The 26486-nt window shown below is 35.4% G+C and overlaps 1 protein-coding gene across 1 annotated transcript in view; it reads left to right on the forward strand.

Moving 5' to 3' along the window:
* Positions 1–26486, forward strand: part of LOC121860406 (CD109 antigen-like) — a 57382-nt gene that overhangs the window by 22592 nt on the left and 8304 nt on the right. The window contains exons 12-25 of the mRNA XM_042357538.1: positions 1822–2022; positions 3418–3605; positions 4423–4586; positions 5109–5225; positions 5589–5702; positions 9976–10094; positions 12198–12263; positions 13210–13374; positions 16572–16703; positions 17656–17856; positions 18275–18510; positions 21590–21782; positions 22657–22793; positions 25993–26126. Coding sequence (XP_042213472.1) covers positions 1822–2022; positions 3418–3605; positions 4423–4586; positions 5109–5225; positions 5589–5702; positions 9976–10094; positions 12198–12263; positions 13210–13374; positions 16572–16703; positions 17656–17856; positions 18275–18510; positions 21590–21782; positions 22657–22793; positions 25993–26126 — 2167 coding nt within the window. The remainder of the gene's footprint in view (positions 1–1821; positions 2023–3417; positions 3606–4422; positions 4587–5108; positions 5226–5588; positions 5703–9975; positions 10095–12197; positions 12264–13209; positions 13375–16571; positions 16704–17655; positions 17857–18274; positions 18511–21589; positions 21783–22656; positions 22794–25992; positions 26127–26486) is intronic.

Raw genomic sequence — 26486 nt, forward strand, 5'->3', positions numbered from 1 at the left:
AACAGGTCAGAATGTCTTTTACTAAGAGATTCATTTGCTTTTTAAACACAATCCACATTCCAGAATTGTTTCCCATGTGGGTTTTTGTTCATTGGATACTTCATTGTCCAAATATTTTCTGTTTTTACTTGTCATGTGCCATATAATCTGCACAATTTCTTCAGATATTAATCAGGCATTTACTAAGCAATATTCAAATACCCTATGCCACCCCTCAAAGTTTGTTCACAATTATCAACTTAGATTTCATTTTTGCATGTACCAACTCATAGTCAAGCAGTCCTCAATATTCCTAATTTTTTTCCTCCATGTTTACTTAGGAATTTCATTTTTGTTAAGCCATGTGTATTATTATTAGTTTCCATTTCCATTAATTTTTGGCACTATTTTACCTCACAGTCCCTCCACTTTTCAATTAACATCTCTTGCATCGGGGGTACAGTAGTAGGACATACTTGTATACCTCTTACCACTGTGTCTTGGGTTAGATGTGAGAAGGGTGTTATCCACTGTGACCCTATCAAGACATGCAGATTTTTTCCAGGTACTCCAGTGTCTTTCTACTCTAACACAGTACTTTAAAGGCCACAGCAAAGAACAAACTGGTTGTCCAATTTGCTAGGAAGCTGATAATTGGTGGAAATGATGAAAAAGGAAAAAAATAACAACCTCTTCATTATTTGTTCTAAAGCTTTCATTACAATTGCTGAGGTTTTGTTAAGACTTGTTTCTGTCCTACTCATTCACCTCAGTAACTGTACTGTACTGTACTGTATTCACAATGACCTGCCTCTCCCTACTTTTTATCTAATATAGCGGAGTTGCAATTATTTGCTAAATACAAATTTGTGTACAGTACTTAAATTCTCAGGTACCTGTATTACTACCTCATTTTTTTATATTTAGTGGTCAGATATTCAAATTTGCAGCCAAGCGCTGGCTACATAAGAAATCATAAAAGTTGTGGAAATATCATTTCATTGCTCTAATATGACTTAGAAATAAAGAAAATACAGTATTGTGTATAATATAAAAAACTATAGAATAAGAATAATGAAAAGTGGGAAGTGAATTGTTTTGGGACCGAGATTATGTGCGGCCACCCCTCCCCATTCCCAAGTGTTTGGCACCTCTCCAATTTCATTAATAATTGTACAGTATTATGCAATTTCACCATAAATCCTATGTTATTTAGGTTCATTTTGTACTGGGTTAATTAAACATTATTGTAAAGTACTGAACCAGGTAATATATTTTCATAAAAAAAAATCCCACACTCAACCCCAGATGAGTTACTATGTACTGTAGTATTAAATTCGTGGTTCTTTGTTGAAATAGCATGGTCACAGTCAGTTCGGCACCTGCCTGTCTTGATGTTGGTGTATTGGCATAACCCACATAAAATTATGAGAAGGGAAGGACCTGTTAATATAATATAAAACTACTCTTTGTACAATATTTATGTTATTGTATTTTTTATGTGATATTATTAAAGCAGTTTTGGAACAGTTTATAGGTATTTCAAGGCCTCTGGAACCAAATCAGTTATTTTCATTTAAATAAATTACACTGCAATTCACGATTTGATAATTCACGATCTCTTCTGGTACCTAACCCGTGAATTATTAAGACTCCACTGTATACAGTACTGTACTCTGGAAGTGACCCCTCATATTCTAATGTATTTACTCCTCATAGCATCCCTCAACATAACCATCACACCCTCTTTTACCTTATTCTCACAGACAGACACTCCCTTGTCCCCAACTCACTTTTCATTCAGTTCTATGAAATATGAAAATTTTATTTCTGTTTTAACAGATTATGGCAAAGGAGATGATACTGTATGCTTCAAAGGAAGAATTAGACAGAACTAGTCGGTCTAGTGTGAAGACAGTCTCGGTTCCAGTGAGTTCAGAGATGGCACCAGCATTTAAGATTATAGTGTATCATCTCACACAGAATTATGAGATTATTTCAGATTCTCTCACTGTCCCAGTGGATGGTATTTCCCGCCACAAGGTAGAGTAATCTTTCTCCATTGTAGACCTCTTTATCATGATGTATGTTTAAAAAACTGTCTTGGGGTAATATTTTGTGCCTTGAACTAAGAATACTTGTTGGAACACTTAAAGAACATATTTGGTGTTAAAGAATTATTATGCAGTATAAATGTGTGTGATAAGGACATGGTGTTTGTATTCATCAGAATACTTTCATTTCTGATATTTGTTCAGAGGGTGAACTACTAGGCAATTGATGAATACTGGATAGTAATTTATTATCATTAGTTTTAACTTCTTTTCGTGGTCTAGACATCAATAAAAGGCACATTTCATATATTTCTGATATGTAGTGTGATAATTAAGATGGAATATCTATGATGGTTTACTAATTTCTATATACTGTATGTATTTTTTTTTACATAATTAATTCATCAATAGGTGATTTAAATACAGAACATAAACTATAGACATTTGTTCCTTGAATGGTTCAGAGAATATGTTTTAACCCCTTCACTATGAGGACACCACTTTTAATATATTTTTTGGCTAACACCAGATGATTTTATTCAGCAGAGAGTAGATTCCATACACAAGTGGTTAGATAGTTTGAGAAACTTCAGTTTAAGATATTAATAAAAATACTAATATCGTTAAAGTCTTAAGGTTATGACCAATTTGAGAATACCTACTCGGTAATCAATAACTCAAGGGGACACTAATAAATGTACTGGTCACGTAAAAATAATTGTAGAGTCACCGGTTACCATAAATATATAAATATCCTCCATGCTATGTTGAATTGGGCGAATAAATTCAACACATTAACCAAGATAGATCTAAATAGGGTGCAACAGAATTATAGCTACTGTACTCATCAAATTAAAGGTGTTCCACCTATGTTCAGTAATAAATAAAGGTTTGAGATCTTACCGGTCAGTGAAGGTTGTTCTTGTCATGTGGTAAGGCCAAAGGTACAAGCAGCATAGGAAAGAGAACTTTGTCATGTACTGTAAATAGATAGCTGTAGGCCACTAACTGGTGCAAGATGTGTACCTGTTATTGAACTGTATAAATAATAATAACAAATGTTTTAAAAATTTTAACTAAATCTCATAATAATACCATAAAAAGTGAAGATAATTAATGCAGAAGAACTTTTAATGCACTTATTCATAAGTATCCTTATTCACTATGTTACTTATAAGTAAGACCCTTCTTGTAACAGTTATCACAAATAAGATTAATTCACTGTTAAATCTTCAAAACTGATGTGAGGGTCATAGAGCAGTACAGTATGACATCCAGGGTCTCCAGCCTGTGCAATTTTTAGAGTTCTGTATAATTGTAAACACCTCTATATAAGTTAACATTTAGGTATAAAACTTGTAATATTCATCATTTATTTTGTTAGGTGAAGTTGGTGATGAACCAGGACAAGGACCACAGTATTCGCTCAGTGGAGATGGGTGCTTACAGCACACCAGGAGCCTTTTACGGTGTATCAGGAGTACGAGAGTTTACTTATGCCATGAGAGGTGGGAATGAGCTGTCCCATGCCTCTGTGCTTAACTCTCTACATGAGTTCTCCAACAGCACCAGGTATGTAAATGTTATCCCAATAGGCACTAAAATCCCCAATAATGTTCTTCGTGCATCAGTATGTTTGTTTTAGAAAATATTTGGCATAATTTTTATACTGTAGAAATAAAAGTACAGTACAGTAGTTTGCATGGATTGGATTAAACACATCCATTTAAAATGTGAGAAATATAACTAACTTAGAAAACACACTACAGTAGCTTAATAGAAAAATATTTACTGTACAGTAAGTTTTCGCTTAATGTCAGGGTTACTTTTCTAAAAATGCGACATTATACGAAACAACGTTAAGCGGATAAATTTTCCCCTTAAGAAATAGATAAAATACAGGAGTTACATTCCTGAACCTTCCTTTGCCCCATGAAATACATTACATACAGAAAATCATTGCCATTTCTGTAGAAAATAGTGCATACATAAACAACTACGTACTAAGTTTGTATTGGTACTCACCGATGGGCGGAGATGGTAGAGCGAGTGTGTGGTGGGTAGTGAAGCGGAGGAGGCAGATGGAGGGAGGGGAGGAGTGTAGCGGGAGCATTGTTTTGTTCCACCCCTGGTGTAAACTGCTATGGATCATTTGAAAACATGATTGTGCTTGAAAAGCATGGTTAAACTATTTTTGCTGCATTGTTCTTTCAGTACAGTATTCTTCTTTCTCTCTTTTTGCCTCTTTGTTTTCATGTTGTAATCTTTGTGTGTTTGAGTCCTTGCCTCTGTACCTCTATCTTTTTTATAACCGTGTTTGTGTGTTTTTGTTACTGTTTGTGTCTTGCTTGGTATGTTTGCATGACATAGATAACTCGCATGTCCTCAGGTCTGTCCACAAAATGACATGGAGGTACCGTGACGGCTACCAGCCTGAGGAGGTTGAGTACTACACTGCTGGCAACTATGGTCCGGATGCAAATAGGACCTTTGAGTTTAATGGAGTTGTTATATTCACTGATGCTGTTGTAGGTGTCATTCCTGGTTATGCTGGTAAGTTGTGGTAAAATAAAAATTATTTGTTGCATAGGTTACTGTGCTTGATGTACATACATCCATGTACCTTCAATTTTATGGTATTTAAATGTAAGTACTGTAGCTATTTTAAAGGAACAAATATAGGGTGTCTACAAAGAATGCATTCACACTGCCTTATAGATTTATATGGAGTTTGCTTGATTGCTTGTATTACATTAGCAATATTGTATTTTCCTAATTTGTGGGATATCTTGCATATCAACAAGTGAGGACAATGCTGCTGTCCTCATGGAAATCTGTAAGGGATTTTTCTGAGACATCCTGTATATTTGTTTTGGATATATAGAATGGAATATGGTGACATAACCCTTACTAGTTTTGTATTGAATGAAAACATGATATAAGTTTACCACAAAAATGTAAATCTTGGATCATCTGCTTCACTCAGAGTCAGTATATTATAAGTTAACATGGTAATATGTGTTTAACCATGAAATCATTACAACTGTCTGTACTGTTTGGTATTTATATTTTCAGAGAGCAGATGTAATGAAACAGAAGGTTATTCTCGTTGTCTTGTTGGTGGCTGTTATGCAACCGTGAAACGATGTGATGGTTTTGTTGACTGCACTGATGGCTTTGATGAGGTGGATTGTGAGTACAGTGGACAGTGAGGATCTAGCCAATATTATCATGATGAAACAGTTTGTTTTAGTAGAGATGCAATTATGGTGAGTTTTAAAGTGTGTTGTATCATCTTCGGACAAGTTGATAATCCTTCTTGCTGATTTTACATAGATGTAGTTAATGCTACTCAGCCTCCATAATATTAGGAAGAGTGGCTGAAGGATATGTGAGTACAGTACTGTGTTTATATTGGAAGTCACAAAATTATTATTGAAAACTAAGTTTAGGGAGAAAGATCAGTGCACCAAGATGATAAAAAAGTATTTGTTTGTGAGTTTGTTTATTTCTGGGTTTACTGTTTCACACATTAAAATTATTCATCTGTTTCAGGTTTTGATCCGCTGGAGGACAGGGAGTTGGATTACCGCATTCATCGCTACGTTAAATTCTCTGACTTTTTTGATGCAGAGGATGGTGATTGGCTCTGGCTTGATATGAATATAGGTAAAGCTATATATTTATTATGTTATCTACATTTTGCTATTTAAGCAATAACTACTGTACTGTAGGGTAGTACAGTACTTCTTAAGTGTTGTTGAATTAGGGAAATCTGAATAATCAGGTACAGTATTTTCAGTTTGTACTAAAAGCTTGCCTTAACATTCAACAATGTGACAGACAGTAATATGATGTTCTTTGAAAAAGTAGTTGTAATATGAAATTAAAATTAACTATGTGACACAGTACAGTACATCATATTTTACTTTAGAATCCTTGTGTTACTAGGTAAGCACAATTTACCTTTAAACTAGACTACAGTAATATCTCCGTTTGCCAGAATCCCTCAAACCTGGAAATCTCCGATAGCCGGAATTGAAATTTGCTCGGAAAATCATTCCCAAAGCTGGAATTAAAAAAAATTCCGGCTTTGGGAAAAAATTTTCCAGGTTTGAAAAACGAGAGAATTTTCTGAAAATGTCTTAAATAAAGATGAAAGTTAAAGTATTTTTTTGGGTGGGGGACCTGACCTGACCTGACCTGACCTGACTCAATGTCAGGTGGAGGTAGGGTCGGGGATTAATGGTCTCATATTACTGTACTGACCTTCTGATGGAATGTCAGGTCACCTTTCTTGGCTGAAGGATTAGTGGGTCTCATGACCTGAAGATGTCTTGAATAAACATGAAAGCTAAAGTATTTTTAGGGAGATTGTGATAAGTATAAGTATAAATGAGCAAAGTTGTATCCTTTCAACATTACATTACACAACATTTTAAAATATGGAGTGAGAAAGCAGAAAAGTGTGGGTGATTAGAGGGATGGAGTGGAAAAGAGTGGTAACATGCACCAGTGTTGCCAAGCGATAAGCTCCTCAACAGCTGATCTTTTAATTCGCCTACATGCAGTCACACAACAAGACCCTCACTGGATGCTTGTTGTCTTAATTCTTGTGTGTGTGTGTGTACTCAAATGTACTTAGTTAATTACTAAAATCCTAATGTCTGGTGCAATATAAGGGATGTTTATACTCAAATTAATCACTATCTTACAAGAATTTCAGCAATGCAAGTTATATTTTCTTAGTCAAAGCAGTGACATTTTAGAAGGGAAAAACTAAACACCTTCATTTAAAATCCTTGAGCAAGTGTTAATCTCCCCTCCTGGGAGAAGGGTCGGGGGGGTAAAAGTAACCACGACAACCCCCCTCCCCCCCACAAAAGGTCCCCCATTGTGTTTATTATTTATTTGTTTTTCATTAATTAGTGCAGATGTGTTACTGTAATAATCTGTGCTTATTAATACTTAATGCCTGTACCATTTATATACAATACAGTATAGTATTGTACTATGTATATACCTCAGGTAAAACATGTAATTCAAGACATCTTCAGGTCATAAGACCCACCAGTTCCCCTCTGTGTGTGTGTGTGGGTGGGTGCGTGCGTGCATGCGTGCGTGCGTTTTTTTTACTAAAATTATTAATCTTATTGGAAACGTTTGGTAGAGAATTTATTAAGGATCATTATGGTATCAAATTCATCTCCATCACAATTAGTCACGCTTGAGTGAGGAAGGGGGGGGGATGACCACTCGACCTTACCCTCCAAAAAGATTCTCTGCTTCCGTCAACACACCAACACCACCTACACATCACACACAAACACACCCTACACACACCCTCACACACACACACACACACACACACACACACACACACACACACACACACACACACCGCAACACCACTCACACACCCCCAGCACATCTGCATGTGTGTGACTGCATGGTCACTTCTTCTGTACATACACTACATAACATTAAATAAAAGCTACATACAGTATTTTTTACGTTAATTTTACTACATCTACAACCATCGTTAGTTGAAACTTTAATGTACACAATAAGCTCTAATACCCACTCATTTCGTCCCAAATATTAATGGATAATTGCTTTGGAAAATCCCTAAATGGCAACTGGAAGCTGACAGGAATCAGTCCTGTCTATATGGTATTCTATGAGATACCTACTGCACCCCTCCCTCAACAAGAGATCACTACACATACGTGTATACGTAGTTCATGAAACACAACTCAACTTGTGGCATGCTGGATGACTTATTAATGGTATAAAATCAAGAGATTTTCTGGGAATTTGTTGAATATTCGTACTTATAAAGTATTTATGAAAAAATAAAAATAATGATGGACCATCCAACTTTTTCCACTTTATAAACCTATTACTATTTCTAATTTCCATTCATTTTTATTAATGTATTTTATAAATTTTGAGAAAAGGGCCCTAGCTATAAATTCCAATATAGTACAGCGATACACACACCACCAACATTTGTTATATTATGTATTTTCATCTGATCCTGCCACTTAAGGTGTATGTTTTATCATTGATAATATAAAATATTAAAGACTGTGTTATAACATCTTGTTAAAATCACACAGGAAAAAGGGGAAAAAATGGAGCACTTTAGCTTTCGTCTTTATTCAAGACATCTTCAGAGGCAACTGAATTACATGGACTAAGACTGAGAGAGGCTTATGTACACAGGGTGACCTTACAAATCATGAGGTCAGGTCAAACACATGACAACCACTAATCCACACACCACCACCATCGCAAACATAAGAGGAGCTTATAAGAGTGGGTGATGTAACTAGTCATGTCAAGTCAGATAAAAAGTATGAGACCCACTAGTCATCTATCCTACATCTACCTCGAATTCTTTCAAAGCAATTTTAACCTTGGGCCACTGACAAATAAAGTTGTGTAACATAGTTTTGTGCTGACCATCACTAAGGTTTATAGAATTCATTTCCCTAATCAAACTTGCTTCAACCAGAAGTCTTTCTGTGACACATGATGATTTATACACTTCTAAACTGTTTTCCCAATCTATGGGATGATTATTGTTCCTTATTATGAACTGTTCTATAACATGTATAGAAAAATTACGAAATATTGCGTCATGCTCCCGGGTCCTTTTGTGTTGGAGGTTTGTTGAGGAAGGGAACTGACCGCACACCTCCCCTAAAAAAGGTTCCTGCCTCTCTCCATTCCTCCCCATGCCTGCCATTCCTATTGTAAATTGTTTTACTTTGTTTTTTATTTATTAATTAATAAAGATATGTTTACTGTAATAATTTGTGCTTAATGTGTTTAATATTTTATATTAACCATGATAAAACATGCACCATAAGAGGCTCATCATTGGTGAAAAGGGGAGTGCCAGCCTCCACCTGGCCTCCCTCCTGCTTCCCTCCAACTCAGTGTCTCACACAAAAGAATGTAAACTAGATGTTGTGTGTGTGTATGATGTGGTGTTGGGGGTATTAGTTAATGAATAATAAATAAACAATATTGTATTGTTAATGACAGTACAGTAGTTTGATGAATAGTAGTGACAGTTGTAGTGCACTACTATTCATCAAACGCCTGTCATTGACGATACAATATTGCTTATTTATTAATTAATACCACAACATCACACCCAGACACCCTAACACCACCCACACACCCCCATATTGTATGACATAAATTTATGCATGGTTAACTACGGGTGGTGAATTAAAAGATCAGCTGTTGAGGAGCTTGGCAACACTGGTGCATGTTACCACTCCGTTCCACTCTATCTCTCTAATCACCCACGCGTTTCTGCTTTCTCATTCCACATTTTAAAATCTAATGTAATTTAATGTTGAAGGGATATAATGTGATAAGTGTAAGTATAAAAAACATGTATTTTAGCTTTCATGTTTATTCAAGACATCTTCAGGTCCTCAGATTCACTAATCCCCCACCCAACAATAGGTGACCTGACATTGCATCAGGTCAGTAATATAAGATCACTAATACCCCACCCTACCTCCACCTGACATTGTGTCAGATCAGGTCAATTACACGAGACCCACTAATCCCCCACAGCTCTAAGGGAGTGGAAAATACCAGTCCTTGCTGTAACACACAGCTTCATTCACGACCATATATAGATTTTTAGTTTACTCTTGGAAAACTCCCCAGCACACAAAAACATTCTGAGGATGTGGGCTAGTGTTTGTCTGTGCAAGATGCATAGTTTAGACACTCGGAAAGTTTTTTCCAGTAACCGGAAATATTTCTGGGGATGGGGGATTTTTCCGGGTTTGAGAAAGTCGTCTTGTTGGCCGGAAATCTCTCATCCCTGGAAGTGCTCTGCACCAATTGTTCCGGCTAACGGGGATGTCACTGTACAGTACCTCTATTCATCGTGTATTTATTCCCTCAGGTCACAAGGGACATGAGCAGAATAATATTGAACTGCCCAAGGTGGATGACCCATATGTACTTAATGCATTCAGTGTCAGCAAAGAATTTGGTTTTGGGCTCATTGACACTCCACAAGAAGTAAGACTATTGATCATTTATACAGTAGTTCATTTGATATACGTACCATAGTCTTTGTGCAGTGTGCTGTTTTGCATGTATTTTGTGTGTTATTTTTATGGGAATTGGTGTATGTGTCATATTGTGTGCATCTTGTGTATCATATTTGTTTTAACTATGTTGTGAGATTTATGACTCTAAACTGTGTGTACTCTTGTGTAAGTTCAGTATTGTATTGTATTGTGTTGTCTGGTGTGTGTACAGTATTCTGTAAGATTTGTTTTACTGTTTTCTTATTCTGTATTTTCTTGTGTGTTGTGCTCAGTATTGTCTATTGTTAGTTAGCTCTTGTGTATATGTACAGTGGTCCCTCGGTTAACGAGCACAATCCGTTCCAGCAGGTTGCTCGTTAACCGAAACCATTGTTTCAATGAGTTTTTGGGTAATTGGTTCCAGCTCACCGAAAATTGCCTAAATTCAACAAAAAAGGTAGAAAAGTACACTTACTTTGAGGTGTGTATGTAGAAGGCTCCTGGATGATGATGATGGGAGTTAGAATGGGGATAGAGGAGAAGGGAGAAGAGAAGGCATTGGGGTGGAAGAGAAGTCACTCCGTGGTGCCATTTCACCCATAAAATTTTAGTTCTCTTGGTGCAATTCAAGATTATTTTCTTTAAATCAACACTGCACTGCATTATATATTGTCAATATGTAAAATAAATTTCAAAATGACCAATAATTTGCTTGGAAACACAGAAAAAACCTTTTAGTTGAAGAGAGTCTCAAGCAAGATGTTACCTCCACTGAAAAGACAGAGTGACTGGCGCCTGTTTGGTGTGTTGTCAGGCTGGATGGCGCTCATGAAACTAGTTTCCCTCCTTTCAATTATGTTCAATAATTGTTAAAATGACTAAAAAATTTAATATTAAACTTTTAAAATTATTGAATAGTATAAACTTCTTGATATTTACTAAAATCGTAAGGAATTTAAGCCCTAAAACCGATTACTGTATTGGCGGACTAATGCTACAGCTGGTGGACCGCCAAATGCAAGTGAAAACATATTGAGGTCGGCTCGCAAAAAGCTCGTTAATCGTGGGATTGCTTGTTAACCGAAGTTAAGAATCTTAGGGAAGGTAAATCGTTAACCGAAATCTCGTTAACCGAGGCGCTCGTTAACCGAGGGATCACTGTACATATTTTACCAAGTGTGTTTTGTAATCTGGTGTGATTGATTTACTAACACCAGCAGCCATTGAGGTCACATGGGCCCATCCCAGTAGGTCCACTTTAACCTAACCTAACAAATATAACTAAAACCCAGTCTTATTATGCTGCAGACAAAGTATATGCTATGTTCTGATTGGTTCATTTTTTTTTATATTATCAATGCCTAAGTGTTGATTGCAGAATTGTTTTGTGGAAGAAATAAATAAAAGTGACTTGTTACAGTGTCTGTGACTATGACACTATACGTACAGTCGAAGTCAAAAGTCTTGAACACTTGACAGTAGTTGGCATGTAAGTACCCAAAGATCTTGGGTATTAAGGAGAGTTTTATCCCATTTTGTGGTTTAGGCATAATATGTGATGACAAGTAGTGTTATCAGTATATCCCAATCATATATATATATATAACTCAGAAGTAGATGCCAGATATTGCCAAGTGTTCAAGACTTTTGACCCCGACTGTACATACAGCTAGTAATCACCATCAGTCAGGCTGTAATGGGTGGAACATCTGACAGAGTACGTAGTTCTATTGGTAGATTTTATGAGTTTTTGTGAGATTTCATTTGGTTAGATTTAGTTATGAGATTATATTTGTTTGATTCATATAATTAACCTCAGAACCACTTCTTTCATAACTCTAGCTGAGCACAGCCTGACTGACAGCTGATGACAGATATTAATTGTTTTGTGGGGAGAGCTGGATGGGTTTGGTTCATAGTTGTAATATAATGTTCTGTCATTTAATTACATAAGGAATTCTAATCAAGACAGCTCCAATAATGGAAGTGGAATAATTTTGTGGTTGAACATCAAATCTCAAGTGGAGGAAATGGTTTATATAGCAAAGCAAGTTGCTGTGTGTGTGTGTTTTAAGTATATTTTTGTTTTCAGTATTCTGCAATGCCACCGATGTATATCAGCTTAGAAATGCCTGATTCTTGCCGACGAGGAGAACAGGTAAGGCACTATGCGTATCTCTTCATTCTTTCACATTAAGAGTGTGGTTGAATAATGACAAAATCTACAATAGTCAAGAATTTTGAATAACTAAAGTGCAGGGAAACACAAGACACAATGCAAAACACATACTACTGTACACTTAATACTATACTGTAGTCTCAAATGTCGTGCAGTAATTGCCTTCCACCATGTAGCTCTCATAATAGAGGACTACTTTTGGGGGAGTTTTTGATATTTAGATACAGGGTACTTGCAAAATATAGCCAGGTTGATTCATTAATTAAATCGGACCATAAAAAAGGTTTTCTTTGACAAAAGCCACCTGGCTGTAGGATCTGCTAGAACAAGGCATTTCAGAATCAGTTCTATTTACATTATTATTTCTGTAAAGTCTATAAATTACTGTATTGTAATCTCTTTCTAAAGATTATGCAGTACTTATGGGCAGTTATGACTATGAGTTATAAGAAGTTTACCTTATGTTAGTTTCTCATTAAAAAGTCACAAGGTAATATAATTGGTTGTGGTTAGTATGAAGACTGATACAAAGAAGTTGTATGACTATGATGCTCTTTGAGATTTTATCCACTTTTTTTATTTATTAGTATGATCTTGTTACTTCATGAGCTATGGCCCATGACCAACATAAAAAGTACTGCACATAGAACTACTGTATTTATCTCCACCACTGCTCAAGGATAAAGAATTAGAAATTATGGTTGTTTGTGTCCATCTGTGTATAGGTATGCCTCCAGCTTTGTAAACAAAATATTAAATGGACAATAACCATATCTGGCATGTTGATACTTCAAGTGAGTTATGTATATATCTACGTACAGAACTGTATTTCTGAAATTATTTTTCCCCAGACTGGTTTGTAGAATGGGACTTGACCACCTTTAGGAGCAAACTCTTGTTATATTTAATGTTTATCTCTTTACAGGTTGGTATGCGTATTATGGTGTTCAACAATCTGCCACAGGAGATGATGATTTTATTAGTCCTTCATGGAGCTGACACACATCGTTTTGTGCTGGTGGAGGATAATGGCGTGGTGGACTTTTATCGGCCACGTACAAAAGCTGGGGACCATCAACATCTTGTCTCGGTGAGTGATGGTAAAGCTTCGGTGTAAAATGAAGTGGAGTCTTTGTGTCTTGAGACTAGAGTGACACTGAACCCCTTCTAATTTGATATCATCAGGGCTCTGGGTTGAACAAATTAACATGAAATATTGAATTATCCCAGTTTTGAATTTACCTCACTAAAGAAAAAATGCCAGAAAATGTAGTTAACTTTAGCAACTTTTAAATAAGTATAATGGTTCAGTATTATAAACACATCTCATGTCACTTCATATATTCTGTATATACCGTCATCATCATCATCATCATCGATGTTTAACTGCCATTTTTGGTCTCCATAATAGGTCCCAGAATCATTCTAAATAGCAACATTCACAAATACCTGTACAATTTTCAGTCTTCAGAAAACTACCCTTTGAGTGCTCTACCTTCCATGAATGTCTACTAAATAAGTAACGCAATATATTATAATCATAATAACAAAAGAGATTTAAATAAACCAAAAATTATATCTACAGTAATAGAATATATTACAGTAATAAATAGGAAGTGCAGTACTGTAGTGTGATATAATCTGCACACTGTCTAAATTTTTTTACCATATATTGTGGCTGTGTTTAGTTAAATATTGAAGGTTCCTTGAAAAATATACCAATGTGGTAAATGTTATTCATATTTTAGAGTCTATAAGAAAAATACCGGTAGTTAAATCATGCACACCCAGTTAGAACCTTGTAGATGTAAGAGATGTTTGTGGTTTACATACGTACGGAGTCATTTCTGTATAAACCATCCCAAATGAGTACAAAAAAGACCTGCCAGGGGTTTGCCAAGCACACCTTTTCTCAAGAAAGAGTGTATGTAATTTTAGAGGTGAAATTATTATACTTTATTGGGTAATATGAACATCAACAACAATAGACAATTGGCTGAGAAGAATACAACACATACTGTACACTTCTCAGTAAAACATTCATTACCACATCTTATATTACTTTTGTGCATTCTTATAATTATTACATAATTATTCTTTTAATATCATAAGATTGGTAAAAATGGATGTAGATAGACATATGGCTAACTGATGGTGGGAGTTAGTGTGTTGTTAGTTGACAGACAGCCATCAGATGGATATCATGCAGTTGCCTTTCGCTTGTATTTTATTGTGAGTTGTATTTAATTTATATGCAGTTGTACCCCACTTAACGCGGTCAATTGAACCCAGAGGGTCCCGTGTTAAGTGAAATCCGCGTTAAGTGAACAACTGAACATATGGGATTAATTCCAATAGAAACCGGCCCGACCCCCAAACTCCACTTTTTGAAGGCACATACCTATGTTGTAGTAAAAATAACATCTTAATTTTATGATGGTACATGCACACAATTAATACTTAAGAGAAATAGAGAAATACAGTCGCCAAGTTAATGTCCATTCAAATAATGGACTCAATTCCCTCCCCCTCTCACACTACACTGCTTGGGGGAAAACCACTAAATTTTAATAAATAATACCTCAAACTAAAGTTAGGATAATACAATTGACATTGCTGGATTCCTTGTAAGACCAGGAATATTTTGAATATAAATGTCATATATTTTGCACAAAAGATAACATAGTTACCTAGAGAAAAAATTTTATCTAAAAATTGTACAGTATGTTTAATGCAAAATATATGTTGTTTATATTCAAAATGATCACCAAATTATAAGAATTCCAGCAATGTAAATTATATTCTGACCGGGTAAATTGTATGAATTTTATGAGCTAAAACAAATATCTTCAGTTAATAAAAAAAAAAATAATCTTCACAACACTATCTGTCAATCAAAATACCCCACCTTGCCTCCCCCCCTCTTCCAACCGCGCGGTCAGTCCCAACCCTCCCCCCCACCCCCCACCAATCCTCCCTTCCAGAGTTTATAACAGTATTAAATAATACCTCAGATTAAAGTTAGGATAATATAATTGACATTGCTGGATTCCTTGTAAGACCAGGAATATTTTGAATATAAATGTCATATATTTTGCACAAAAGATAACATAGTTACCTAGAGAACAATTTTTATCTAAAAATTGTATGTTTAATGCAAAATATATGTTGTTTATATTCAAAATGATCACCAAATTATAAGAATTCCAGCAATGTAAATTATATTCTGACCGGGTAATTTGTATGAATTTTATGAGCTAAAACAAATATCTTCAGTTAATAAAAAAAAAAATAATTCTTCACGGGGTAACAGATGGTCGGTCGGTCGGTCGGTCCCTCCCTCCCCCCCACCCCCCACCAACCGTCCCAAGGAGATGTGTGGGATAACCACTAAATTTTAATAAATAATACCTCAAACTAAAGTTAGGATAATATAATTGACATTGCTGGATTCCTTGTAAGACCAGGAATATTTTGAATATAAATGTCATATATTTTGGACAAAAGATAACATAGTTACCTAGAGAAATATTTTTATCTAAAAATTGTATGTTTAATGCAAAATATATGTTGTTTATATTCAAAATGATCACCAAATTATAAGAATTCCAGCAATGTAAATTATATTCTGGCCGGGTAATTTGTATGAATTTTATGAGCTAAAACAGGCAGTCAGGCAGGGTGGCGGGTGGGGCAAATCTAAAAATAGCGTCTCGAGCCGGACACTCACCGCGTATATGTGGAAAAAATCCGTGTTAAGTGAAAGTTCAGCTCTGGCGAGGCACCGCGTATATGATAAAACGCGTTAAGTGAAACCGCGTTAGGCGGGGTAATACTGTGGTATGTATTTGATGTTATTTTTATTGATTTTTAGGTGTTAGGAGAAAAATGGGAAATTGCATGAGTACAACTGTATGGACAAAAATGATTGAATTATCACAAATTATGAAATAATTAATATTAAATTGTGAATATCAAATTCAATGTACAGTACTATGGTTGAGAAACTGTTTTGTGTTGTTGTTACTTCTAATAGTTCTCTCTCCTTAAGATACATTATAACCTATGAGTCATCAGTTCAGCCTTGGACACTCCACTAGCTAGAACACTCGTGGCAGAGCTTTCCTTGTCCAGTTGTCCACAGGGCTTGACATTCATTTACAAAATTTAAACATGGTAAGGGAGCATAATGTTGTAAGGTAGGATAAGGTTAACCTACCATACACAGTGTTTAATGGCTTAAGAATGTGGTCACATTGTTACATAAACTTTGTTGTATATTTTCAGGTTAATGCTGACAGTGCAGTGGAGATCATATTCCCAGTAGTTGCCACCATTGATCAGGGAGAAATTGAATTAACTGTGTCAGCACTAACACAGATCGGCCGGGACGAAGAAACAGCCACACTCATGATAGAGGTCTGTGTGATTTTTTTGTTTTCTTGACTTAGTTGATAGGAGTACCTGTATAAAGTAATGAAATTTTAATTATACAGTACAAAAATTATACACCTTTCATTCTCTATTTACATGTTCAGGATTCATGGTTTGACTTAAGAAAAATTGGTATGTTTGCCAATTCACTATTCATGGTATTTTCCCTCAAATATTCATATATTTTAACAGAAAGTCAGATATTTTTACCAGGCCATCATACCAAAATACAACTCAGTACAAGTAAAAAATATGGTAACCAAACATAAATAACCATAAAATCCTTCAATGTTCACACTGAACACTGCTAAGGTTTTGGCTACATCATCATCATCATCATCATCATCATCATCATCATCATCATCATCATCATCACAACTATTTCAATTCCATTTTCTGCACTTTCATGTGTTGGTTAGTGGTGATTACCTGATTGCATGGTGTCCTGGCTTCCATCACACAAATTTAATGCAAGTTTTATGGTTGGATGCTATTCCTGTTGCCGTTACACTTTTAAAGAGTGGGAAAAAGGACATTATATATAGGCCTTCCAAGTGGCCCCTTAACTGGTAAAGAATTGACTCCATGTCAGTCTGGTTCTGATGGACATTCCTTCAACCTGACTACCACTTCTCCTAAGCTGAAATTTACTCACTGTTTTATTTACAGTACAGTGTTACATTAGTTGGTCAGACAAAACATTACCAAACTCTAAAGTATTGAAGAAACCTAAGCAACATCTTGTTTACAGTAAAAATACCTTTAAGGCAAAAGTCAGGAAGTGGTGGTCAGTGTTTTCTTTTTCCACACGGCAGGTGGAAAATCTCCCTCTCATGGTTCCCCGTTTTTCCATTACATAGTGTTTTCTTGTTGATGCCTCATTTATTATTAATGAATGAAAACATTTTTACATATAAAAACAATCTTTCTGTCACAGCCTGAGGGAGCAACAATAGAACGTCATACATCCACCTTACTTGACCTCAAGAACCGGGCTGTTGTCTATGAGTACATGGATATCATCGTGGAGGAATCTTTCGTCATTCCACTGGACATTCGACGACGTTTTGTTGCCGGATCCCCAAAAGGCCATGTGTCACTCTGTGGAGATATTGTTGGTCCATCCTTTCCATATGGGGTAAGTTTGACTGGAATTATTGTGTTATATTGATGTGTGATTTTATATATTTGTGTGTGCAAGACAAGACATTGGCTATAATAAGAATATTCTCACTCCCTGTCCTTTTAGATATTCTTGACAGTGTTTTTAATCACCCATTTAAGATTTCATTTTGTTTGACTTACAAAAAGTTGCTTGTCTCATGACTAGTAAGTTGGTAAGTGGTGAAATGATAAATTGAATAAAAAATAAATGGGGAAATACAGTAGTGTATACTGGTGTTGATCCAAATTAATTTCTTCTTATAATTGTTCAGACTCTTGACTGTCATCAGATGTATCATGGGAGGCACATGATCCAGCTGCTTTACACAGTACTTAAAATTAATGATTTCCTTTACACATCACAAAAATTATTACTTACTCATATTCTTCAGGGCCCAGTCAACTCCGAGCAAATGTTACGTAAAACTCTAAAAGGAACAGAAGCATCCACTTTCAACTTTGGGGCTAACCTCTGGACTTTGCATTACCTTCGTCTCACAAATCAACTTGATTATGCAGAAGCCCGAGAAATTTTTGATCAGCTGAATGTAGAACTAGCAGCCATCATGTTCAGGTTCAGTGCTGATGGATCCTTCAAAATGTGGGACACTTCTGCCCCAAGTGTTTGGTAAGATCTATGATAATTATTTTAAATGCTGGGCACTGTTCTCTGGTGCTTTATATATATATATATATATATATATATATATATATATATATATATATATATATATATATATATATATATATATATATATATATATATATATATATATATATATATATATATATATATATATATATATATATATATATATATATATATATATATATATATATATATATATATATATATATATATATATATATATATATATATATATAATAATAATAATAATAATAATAATAATATATCACTGTACTATGGTATAAATGTAATGAGGGACTAGTTAAATAAGAGATTCACTCATGATACTGTACTATTAATCAGTCAGAGTGCCTTCCACATATCTGAGGGTTGGCGACCACAGACCACCACTCTAAATGATCTCAGGCTGTTTTTTATCACTCTGGGAACACAGTTTTTAATTTCTTTTATCCTTTCCAGTCTCTGCCTTCCCCTGGTCCTTCTACCCTCAACTTTGCCCATTAATATTTCTGTTATTATCCCCTCATCCCTAATTATATGACCAAAGTATCTAATCTTTCTTTTTCTGTACGTTTCAAGTATTTTTCTTAAATTTTTTTCTGATCTTAGTACAGCTTCATTTGTTTTCCTGTCAGTGTAGCTTATTTTTAGCATTCACCTATAACACCATATTTCAAAGGCCTCCAACCTCTGTCTGGTGTCTGCTGAAAGTGTCCACGCTTCTGACCCATACAATAGTTCTTGCCATATAAAGCCATTCAGTTGCCTTTTTCTCAAATTGAATTTAATGTCCCTTCTCATAGGTCTTTTTGATTGTTAAATGATGTTTTGGCTTGCTCTATACTTGTTTTGATTTCTTTCGTACATCTATGATAAGAGCAGTATCATCTGTATAGTGTGTATTTGATATTACTTTACCATTAACTTTAGGCCTTCACTATCACTTAAGAATTCTGAACATATATTATACAATGCTGGAGATAAAATACAGCCTTGTCTTACTCCCTGTCTTACTGTGATCCAATTAGTAAGTTCATTATTTACTAGCACTGCAGCCTCTTGTTGCCAGGGAAGATTCTTTAATATTCCAATATCTTCTTCTATACTCTACTCTAAATAGTTTAACTTTCATGGTACACTCACCTCTAGCCAGACAACTCAAGTACAGTACTTCAGATTGTCAGTCATTGGTAATAATGCTCTCCCATCTATACTGTGCTGTATAAGCTTACAAATCTAGATGTGTTGTCTACATTTTCCAGAGTTTTATTTTGATTTGAACTCAGAAGAGGTTATTGAGTATTACATGTATACACCACCTCTTATGTGATTGCTGTCCTGGGTGATTCACTTGGATCTCTTGTTTACTTAATGGCTTACCCTTCTACCTGGGTGCACATACAGTGACATCAAACTGACATGTTTGGCCAATTTTCTTAACATGAATTTTTTCTGTTCAAGTACCCTGGAAAGTATGTTTAAATTGTACATATTTAATTCTAATTATTGCGAAATTTAACCCACTCTAACCCCCACATAGTGTTCATTAACCCTTAAGCCCCGGGTTAGGGTGCTGGTAGTAGTACCCCCACGCGGGGGTAAATCGAGAAAAATCAACTTTTCAAAAAATAATTTTTAACCTTTTAAAATGATAAAACAATAAAAATTAAGCAAGAAGAACTATATACTGACCCTCTAGAAACTTTCGTGACCACGCAGAGGGAGGGAGGAGGGGGGGGGATAAGGAGACAGTGTTGGTTTGACAGCTGACGCTCGTGGTCCCTATGCACTTAGCAGCTATTTTTAGCTCGCCTTTGTGTCCAAGGTGGCCAATAATGTATGTATTTACTGATCTTAATACTTATTTGCTATAAATAATTCATTTAGAATATTTTATTTGCATAATTTATCATAAAAAAAGTGCTTGGCAACACTCACCTGTCGGTCGCCAGTCTGCCTGGCTGTCTTTGTGTTTGGTAGAGCAAGTAATGCATAAAATAATAATAATTCCACAAATAAATACATTTATAACATAATCATAGCATTGTTTTACGGTAATACTACCCTACAATACAACTACACTACTTTTAGCAATATTACATTGATACAACATGATAAAATGGACGAACAATGAAAATGAAGCAAACAAAAGTAGGTAATTATGTTCAGGAAGCTTCCCTGTGGCCGAGCGTGTGATGTGAGAGGTAAATAGTCACCCTGGAACTTGATAACCCACGCTGGGCATTTAAACTGGCGGGAATAGGCACGCTTTCTGGAATGTCACCCGGGGCCTAAGGGTTAAAGAGATTTAACTTTTACGGGAATTAGCCCACTCAGGCACAGGTCACTGACCCACATTGGGGCCTGGGGGGCGAAAATGTAATAATAATAATAATAATAATAATAATAATAATAATAATAATAATAATAATAATAATTATAATAAGTGGTACTGTATGTGGTAGCTCATATGATTATCCTAAGTTTAAACTCAAGAATTGGAAGTTACTGTCATATAGTGTCAGGGGATCACTATCTACAGTCACCTTCACTACTGCATTTACAGAGGCTGAAGCAACCTTGCAGTAGTAGTTAGACTAAGGATTCAAAATAAGCAGAACTCCCAATATCACGGAATGTAAACATTTCTTACATGTTTAAACTTTAAATATAGAGTGCACTAAATAGAGCATTATTAGCTCTGTCTGGTAGACAGCGATATGGCAAGGTGATGTGACGTAAGGAGACAGTGGGGAGGTGTGGGGGGGGGAGGGGGGGTAGCAGGTGCCCCTTTAGACACACTGTCATATTTCATTTATGAATGCTGATACAGTATATAATATTTAGTTAAGCTTAAATTGAGATTAATGAAGAAAACATTATTGCTTGCTGCTCTATTGTAAGTCTCGGTGACAATTATGTACAATATAATGTTTTTTTTATGTTGTTTATACAGGAAGGTATTACTGAAATCAGTAAACAAAGAATAGTTCTCATACATGGCTGCATAATGTTGTTGATATTTGATGGCATGGCTTTATGGTGTTTTGCTCATCAGGTTGACTGCTTGGACAACTCGCATCGTCCATCAAGCTCAATTCCAGGACTGGGAAAACCTCATTTATATTGAACCCAAAATAATTTCCACGGCTGTGGAATGGCTTGTCAAGTGGCAGGACCCTGTCAGTGGGGCCTTCAGAGAAACACCTGGATATGAGGATGTCCCTCTTGACAAGAAAGCAAATGGCTATGTATGTTTTTAGCAATTGTTTAAGTTCTCTTTTCTTTTAGGATTATTCATATAAAATCTTATTGAGGATAAATAGTTATATATATTTACTGGTTATAAGTCTGTTATTTGATGGGGACGAAGTGTCTTTGTAAATGATGGATTATGCATTAGAAAGTGTCCAGGAGTTGAGAAAGGCATTAGTAGAATGTGGAAGTCAGAAAAACTGCATTAGGATTGGGTCGAACAGAGATATATGATCATGCCATATGACTGATCTGTTACAGTAGGCTTTGAACCTATGTGTCAGAGGACATTAAGCAATAGATCCACATGTTGTGGTCAAACAAGTCTTAAGCTATATACTATACGGAGACCATCAGATGAAGGATAACTCGGTAAATCCACCAGGCTTTTAAACTATATACTGGGGCCACCAGATTTTTAATATTTTGGGAGGCAGCCATTGAGGTAGGAAGCTTCTTACTAGATCTCAATGACCTGTGAATTAAATGTACTACAGTACATGTATTAATTACTGAGATGACATATGAGGTTCAATGTGGTTTGAACTCCATACACTGAAGCCATATAAAATTAGTATTTGTTAATTGTGAGAATAGCATGTACTGTACATGGCCATTTGGTGATATACAGTATTCCTAGTATCCACTGAAAAGGTTTTGATAATTTTTTGCTTTCTAGCATAACAAAGGGGTGAAATAACCAACATCATCACATTGCTTATTACAACAAAAGACTTCTCAAGTGTAAAATTGATGTAAAATTAAATGCTCTCTATGTATACTTATTTCATTCATCACAGTGTAGCATGTTTTGTTCATTTTTATCAAAACTTTTTTCACTTTTGCCCTTATCATGTGTTTACCCAACAGTCATATGGGAATGAATGGCGAGGTCCAAAGAATATTACCTTAACTGCTCAGTGCCTCATCACACTGCAGTTTACTATGGACTCACTGCAAGGGAACGTCCGGGCAAAAGCCAACAATGCACGTACTCAGGCCCTCAGGTTAGTGAATCTCACTTTGTTATTTTAACCTTCATAATCCTGATTGTTTAAAGGCTGTAATGTATGCATAGGTTTTACCAAGTGATTTGTATACAATACAGTAAAACTTTACAGTAATGCAGTACATCAAGTTACTGGACACCTGCATGTCTGAACATCATAAGACCAGACTGGGGATTCTCTGGTAATTATGTTCTGAGAAAATTAACAACATAATTGTATCAGTGGAACAAACATTTGAAAGGTTATTGGTGAGGCTGAACATATAACAAATGTGTCTAGGACAAGTATAATGTCCAAGTTATATACAGTATACTACAATGAAATCCTAAATTTACATAGAACAGTGTTGTTTTATCAGAAATGCTAGTGATGGGCTGTTAAAATTTGAATACAGTATACCTTAATACCCTATCATTTCAAAATTTCCCACTAGTCATAAAATTCAGTCAATTTTATTTTACTTTGATAAATATAAGGGGACTGCGATTTTACTGGAATCATAATTTTACTTTGTATTTTTTAATTCTTTAGGTTTTGGTAGTTTTTTGTTTGATTCACTGACATTGCACAGCACTGTAAATGAAACACTGACTACATTTCAGTAATTAAATTTTGTCACATCCATTAATGCCTCTAAAATTTAAATATATTTACAGTAATTTACAGTAAACATGATTTTGCTTAGTTACAGTAATCTTCAGTACTTTAGGTTTTGGAAATGATTATTTGATCAACTGTCATGACACTGTACATAAAACATTGAGTAAGTTTCAGCACTCTGTAGCACCGCATCTTCTCACCACATACAGTTGTTGCCAGTTGAGTTGAGTTTATAGACTAGGACATTTTGACAGTAAACATGATTTTGCTTAGATATTTTTTTATGTTATTAAAATATTGAGTACAGTTGTAGACAGACCTCTATTCTTAATGTCTTATGCATGATAAGGTTTTGATACTTACAGTAAACACCCTATTATTCTGTAAGCGTTCAGCCTCATAAAATAAGGTGTGAATCCATACCTCTCAAATTTAATTGAAATCCTGTTGGAATACTTGGCCTGGTCCTGATATTCTCAAGCATCTTCCCCTACCAAGGAAGGAATTTTTATTGAAAAGTTGCTATTATATTTGGAGTACAGTTTGTTGCCTAGTTGTCAGAAGGAATCCGATATTCTTCCTTTGCCAAAGCCAGGGAAAATTTCTTTCCAGTCAGGCATTTATAGGCCAATAGTTGATGTTGTAAATTACCAAGAAAATGGTAAATGAAAACTATACATGTTTTGGTTCTTGGAAGATGGAGGCCACCTTTATTTCACCCATGCTGGTGTTTATTGCCATCACACAACCTGTGACAACTTGCCTGAACTCACAATAGTATTTTTTTTTAAGTTGAGAAAGCTTTTAATAATTTATTGATTTATGAAAATGCAGAACATCATAAGAGCTTCATCGTTTATAAAAGACTTCCTCAGAAGAGGGTGGTAGAGGTGTGTCAGTTGGCAGAGAAGAGACCAAAGGCAATGGAGCCTTGAAAGTAGGTCATGTGACTTCCTTGGAACAATATTGAAAGATTGTTATAGATTTGTGTCCTACTTGTACTAAAAGAATAAGGATATAGTTTATTATTTTTTGAAAAGTTGATATATTGTTCACATTTTTCATTTTCTAAAGTAGGTGTTTTTAGATAGGTAATAATAATAACTAGTCTTTTTTTTTCTTCTCAAAAGTACCAGTTCTTCTAAAGAATTCACTAGCACTTGAAACATTATAAAGTCAAAGACTTAAGAATAAAAAGAAATACTGTACATTGTACTACAATAAAAGATCACAAAAAGTGACAGTTCAACTTCTAGCATTCATATACCCTTGAAGTTTTTATATTTTCTAAACCCTGTAATTCTCCATCACCATAACCTGTTCAGGATCATAAGTTTTCAGAAAAAGAAAGGTCTCAAGTTGTTTCTTAAAGACCTCCACAGAAGTCAGCTGCTTCATGGATGCAGGCAACAGATTGTACAATCTGGATGCTGTATAGGAAAGGATTGTGCAGCAAAAGAACACTCCACTACTGCTCTAGGCTCCTCAAAGCATGAAGGATCATCACTGCTATAAAAAATAATTTCAGAATGTGTAGTCAGTGGAATTAGTAGGTTGATCAAGTACATAAGCTCACCAAACATTAGTGTCTTAAAGTTATTAGACAAAGTTTTGCTATCATTCAGCTTAAGTTTTCTCCTAGCCATCCAAATCTTAATATCAGACATCAAGGATTTCATTACTATATCTCCTCAATATCCTCAACTTTTATCATTTTCACATAAAGCTGTGTATCATAGGCATAGAAATGGTAGGCAACACCATGAGCATCCAGCAGAGATGCAAGACTATTGGTACAGACTGTAAACAGAAGTGGTCCCAAAACTGATCCCTGTTACTAAGTCAATGACAAAATGCTACTTCCTTCAATGTTAGTAATTGAGTTTTGTTTATGACATACAGTAGCCATTAAAATAAATGGGGATATACAGGGAATCTTGTGTCTGTATGTTAAAGATGAGGCAGAGGTTATATCTTGAACTTGGAAGATAGTATAAACTGCCAGACCAAGTACCGTATATGACAAGATAAGAAAACTATTATGTTTGGATTGTGAGTGTGAGATTGAATATCAGTATTTTCAAATATTAGCCCTCACACTTCTGGCCATGGTTGAAAATCTCAACCCCTTGCGGATTTTCAACACAAATAGCATCGTTTACAGTCTCACCCCTTCACTGTCTTTCGATGCAGGTTGCGTCTGTAACAAGAACTTTTTTTTTTTTTTTCATTTTAGTAAACATTGGGTAGAGCGAGCCAGACCCAAATTGCATCCACCTTTAGAGATGCATCTGCCAGCCACGAGGCTAGTGGGAGGAACTTTGGTTGTCCACTGTTCCAGCATTTCTGCTTACAGGAGGGGTGCTCACAGTGTGAGATATGGCTGAGCAGGAGGGGTCATGCCAGCACAGGGCACAGGAGCGCTTAGCAATGCAATCTGTGTCAGAAGACCATGAGAGGGTTAAATTGAATTTAAAATTGTATACTGGTATTTAGTTTTGCTGAAGAATAGTTAACCACCACTTATGTTTTAGGAGATGAAAACTGACAGGTAATGTTCATTTAATTAAGCTTTGTGTATATTAATCCTCTCTAGGTACCTGGAACGGGAACACAAGGCCATCCGTGATCCATATGAAGTGGCCATTGTAGCTTATGCACTCTCTGTTGCTAACTCTGTGGAGAAGGAAGCAGCGTACAATACTTTGGATAGTTTGAAAAGGGAGGAGAGTAAGTTGATAACATATCTTTCATAATTACCTTTAGTAGACCTTGATAAAAATTCATTGATAATTATTTTACAGGGTTTGCCAGCAAGGATAGTACTCTATAGTATATTCTTTTTCCTCTAGTTTAGTTATATTTTAACCAGGATGTGAGGAAGTTTATAGAAAGATATACATTAGTTACAGATTAAATGTTAATTTCTCCTCTATGACCAGTATTACACCACACTTAATTATGTATGTCATTAAGACTACGGTAATTAAATAGGATAGATCCCTTGACAAATGTAGCCATGGTTATTATTACAGTAAAACCTCGCTAAGGTGGACTAATGGGGTCCGGGATAAGAGGTTGTCCACCTTA

The sequence above is a fragment of the Homarus americanus genome, unplaced genomic scaffold, assembly GCF_018991925.1.
Source record: "Homarus americanus isolate GMGI-L3 unplaced genomic scaffold, GMGI_Hamer_2.0 scaffold28051, whole genome shotgun sequence".
Classification (NCBI taxonomy): Eukaryota; Metazoa; Arthropoda; class Malacostraca; order Decapoda; family Nephropidae; genus Homarus; species Homarus americanus.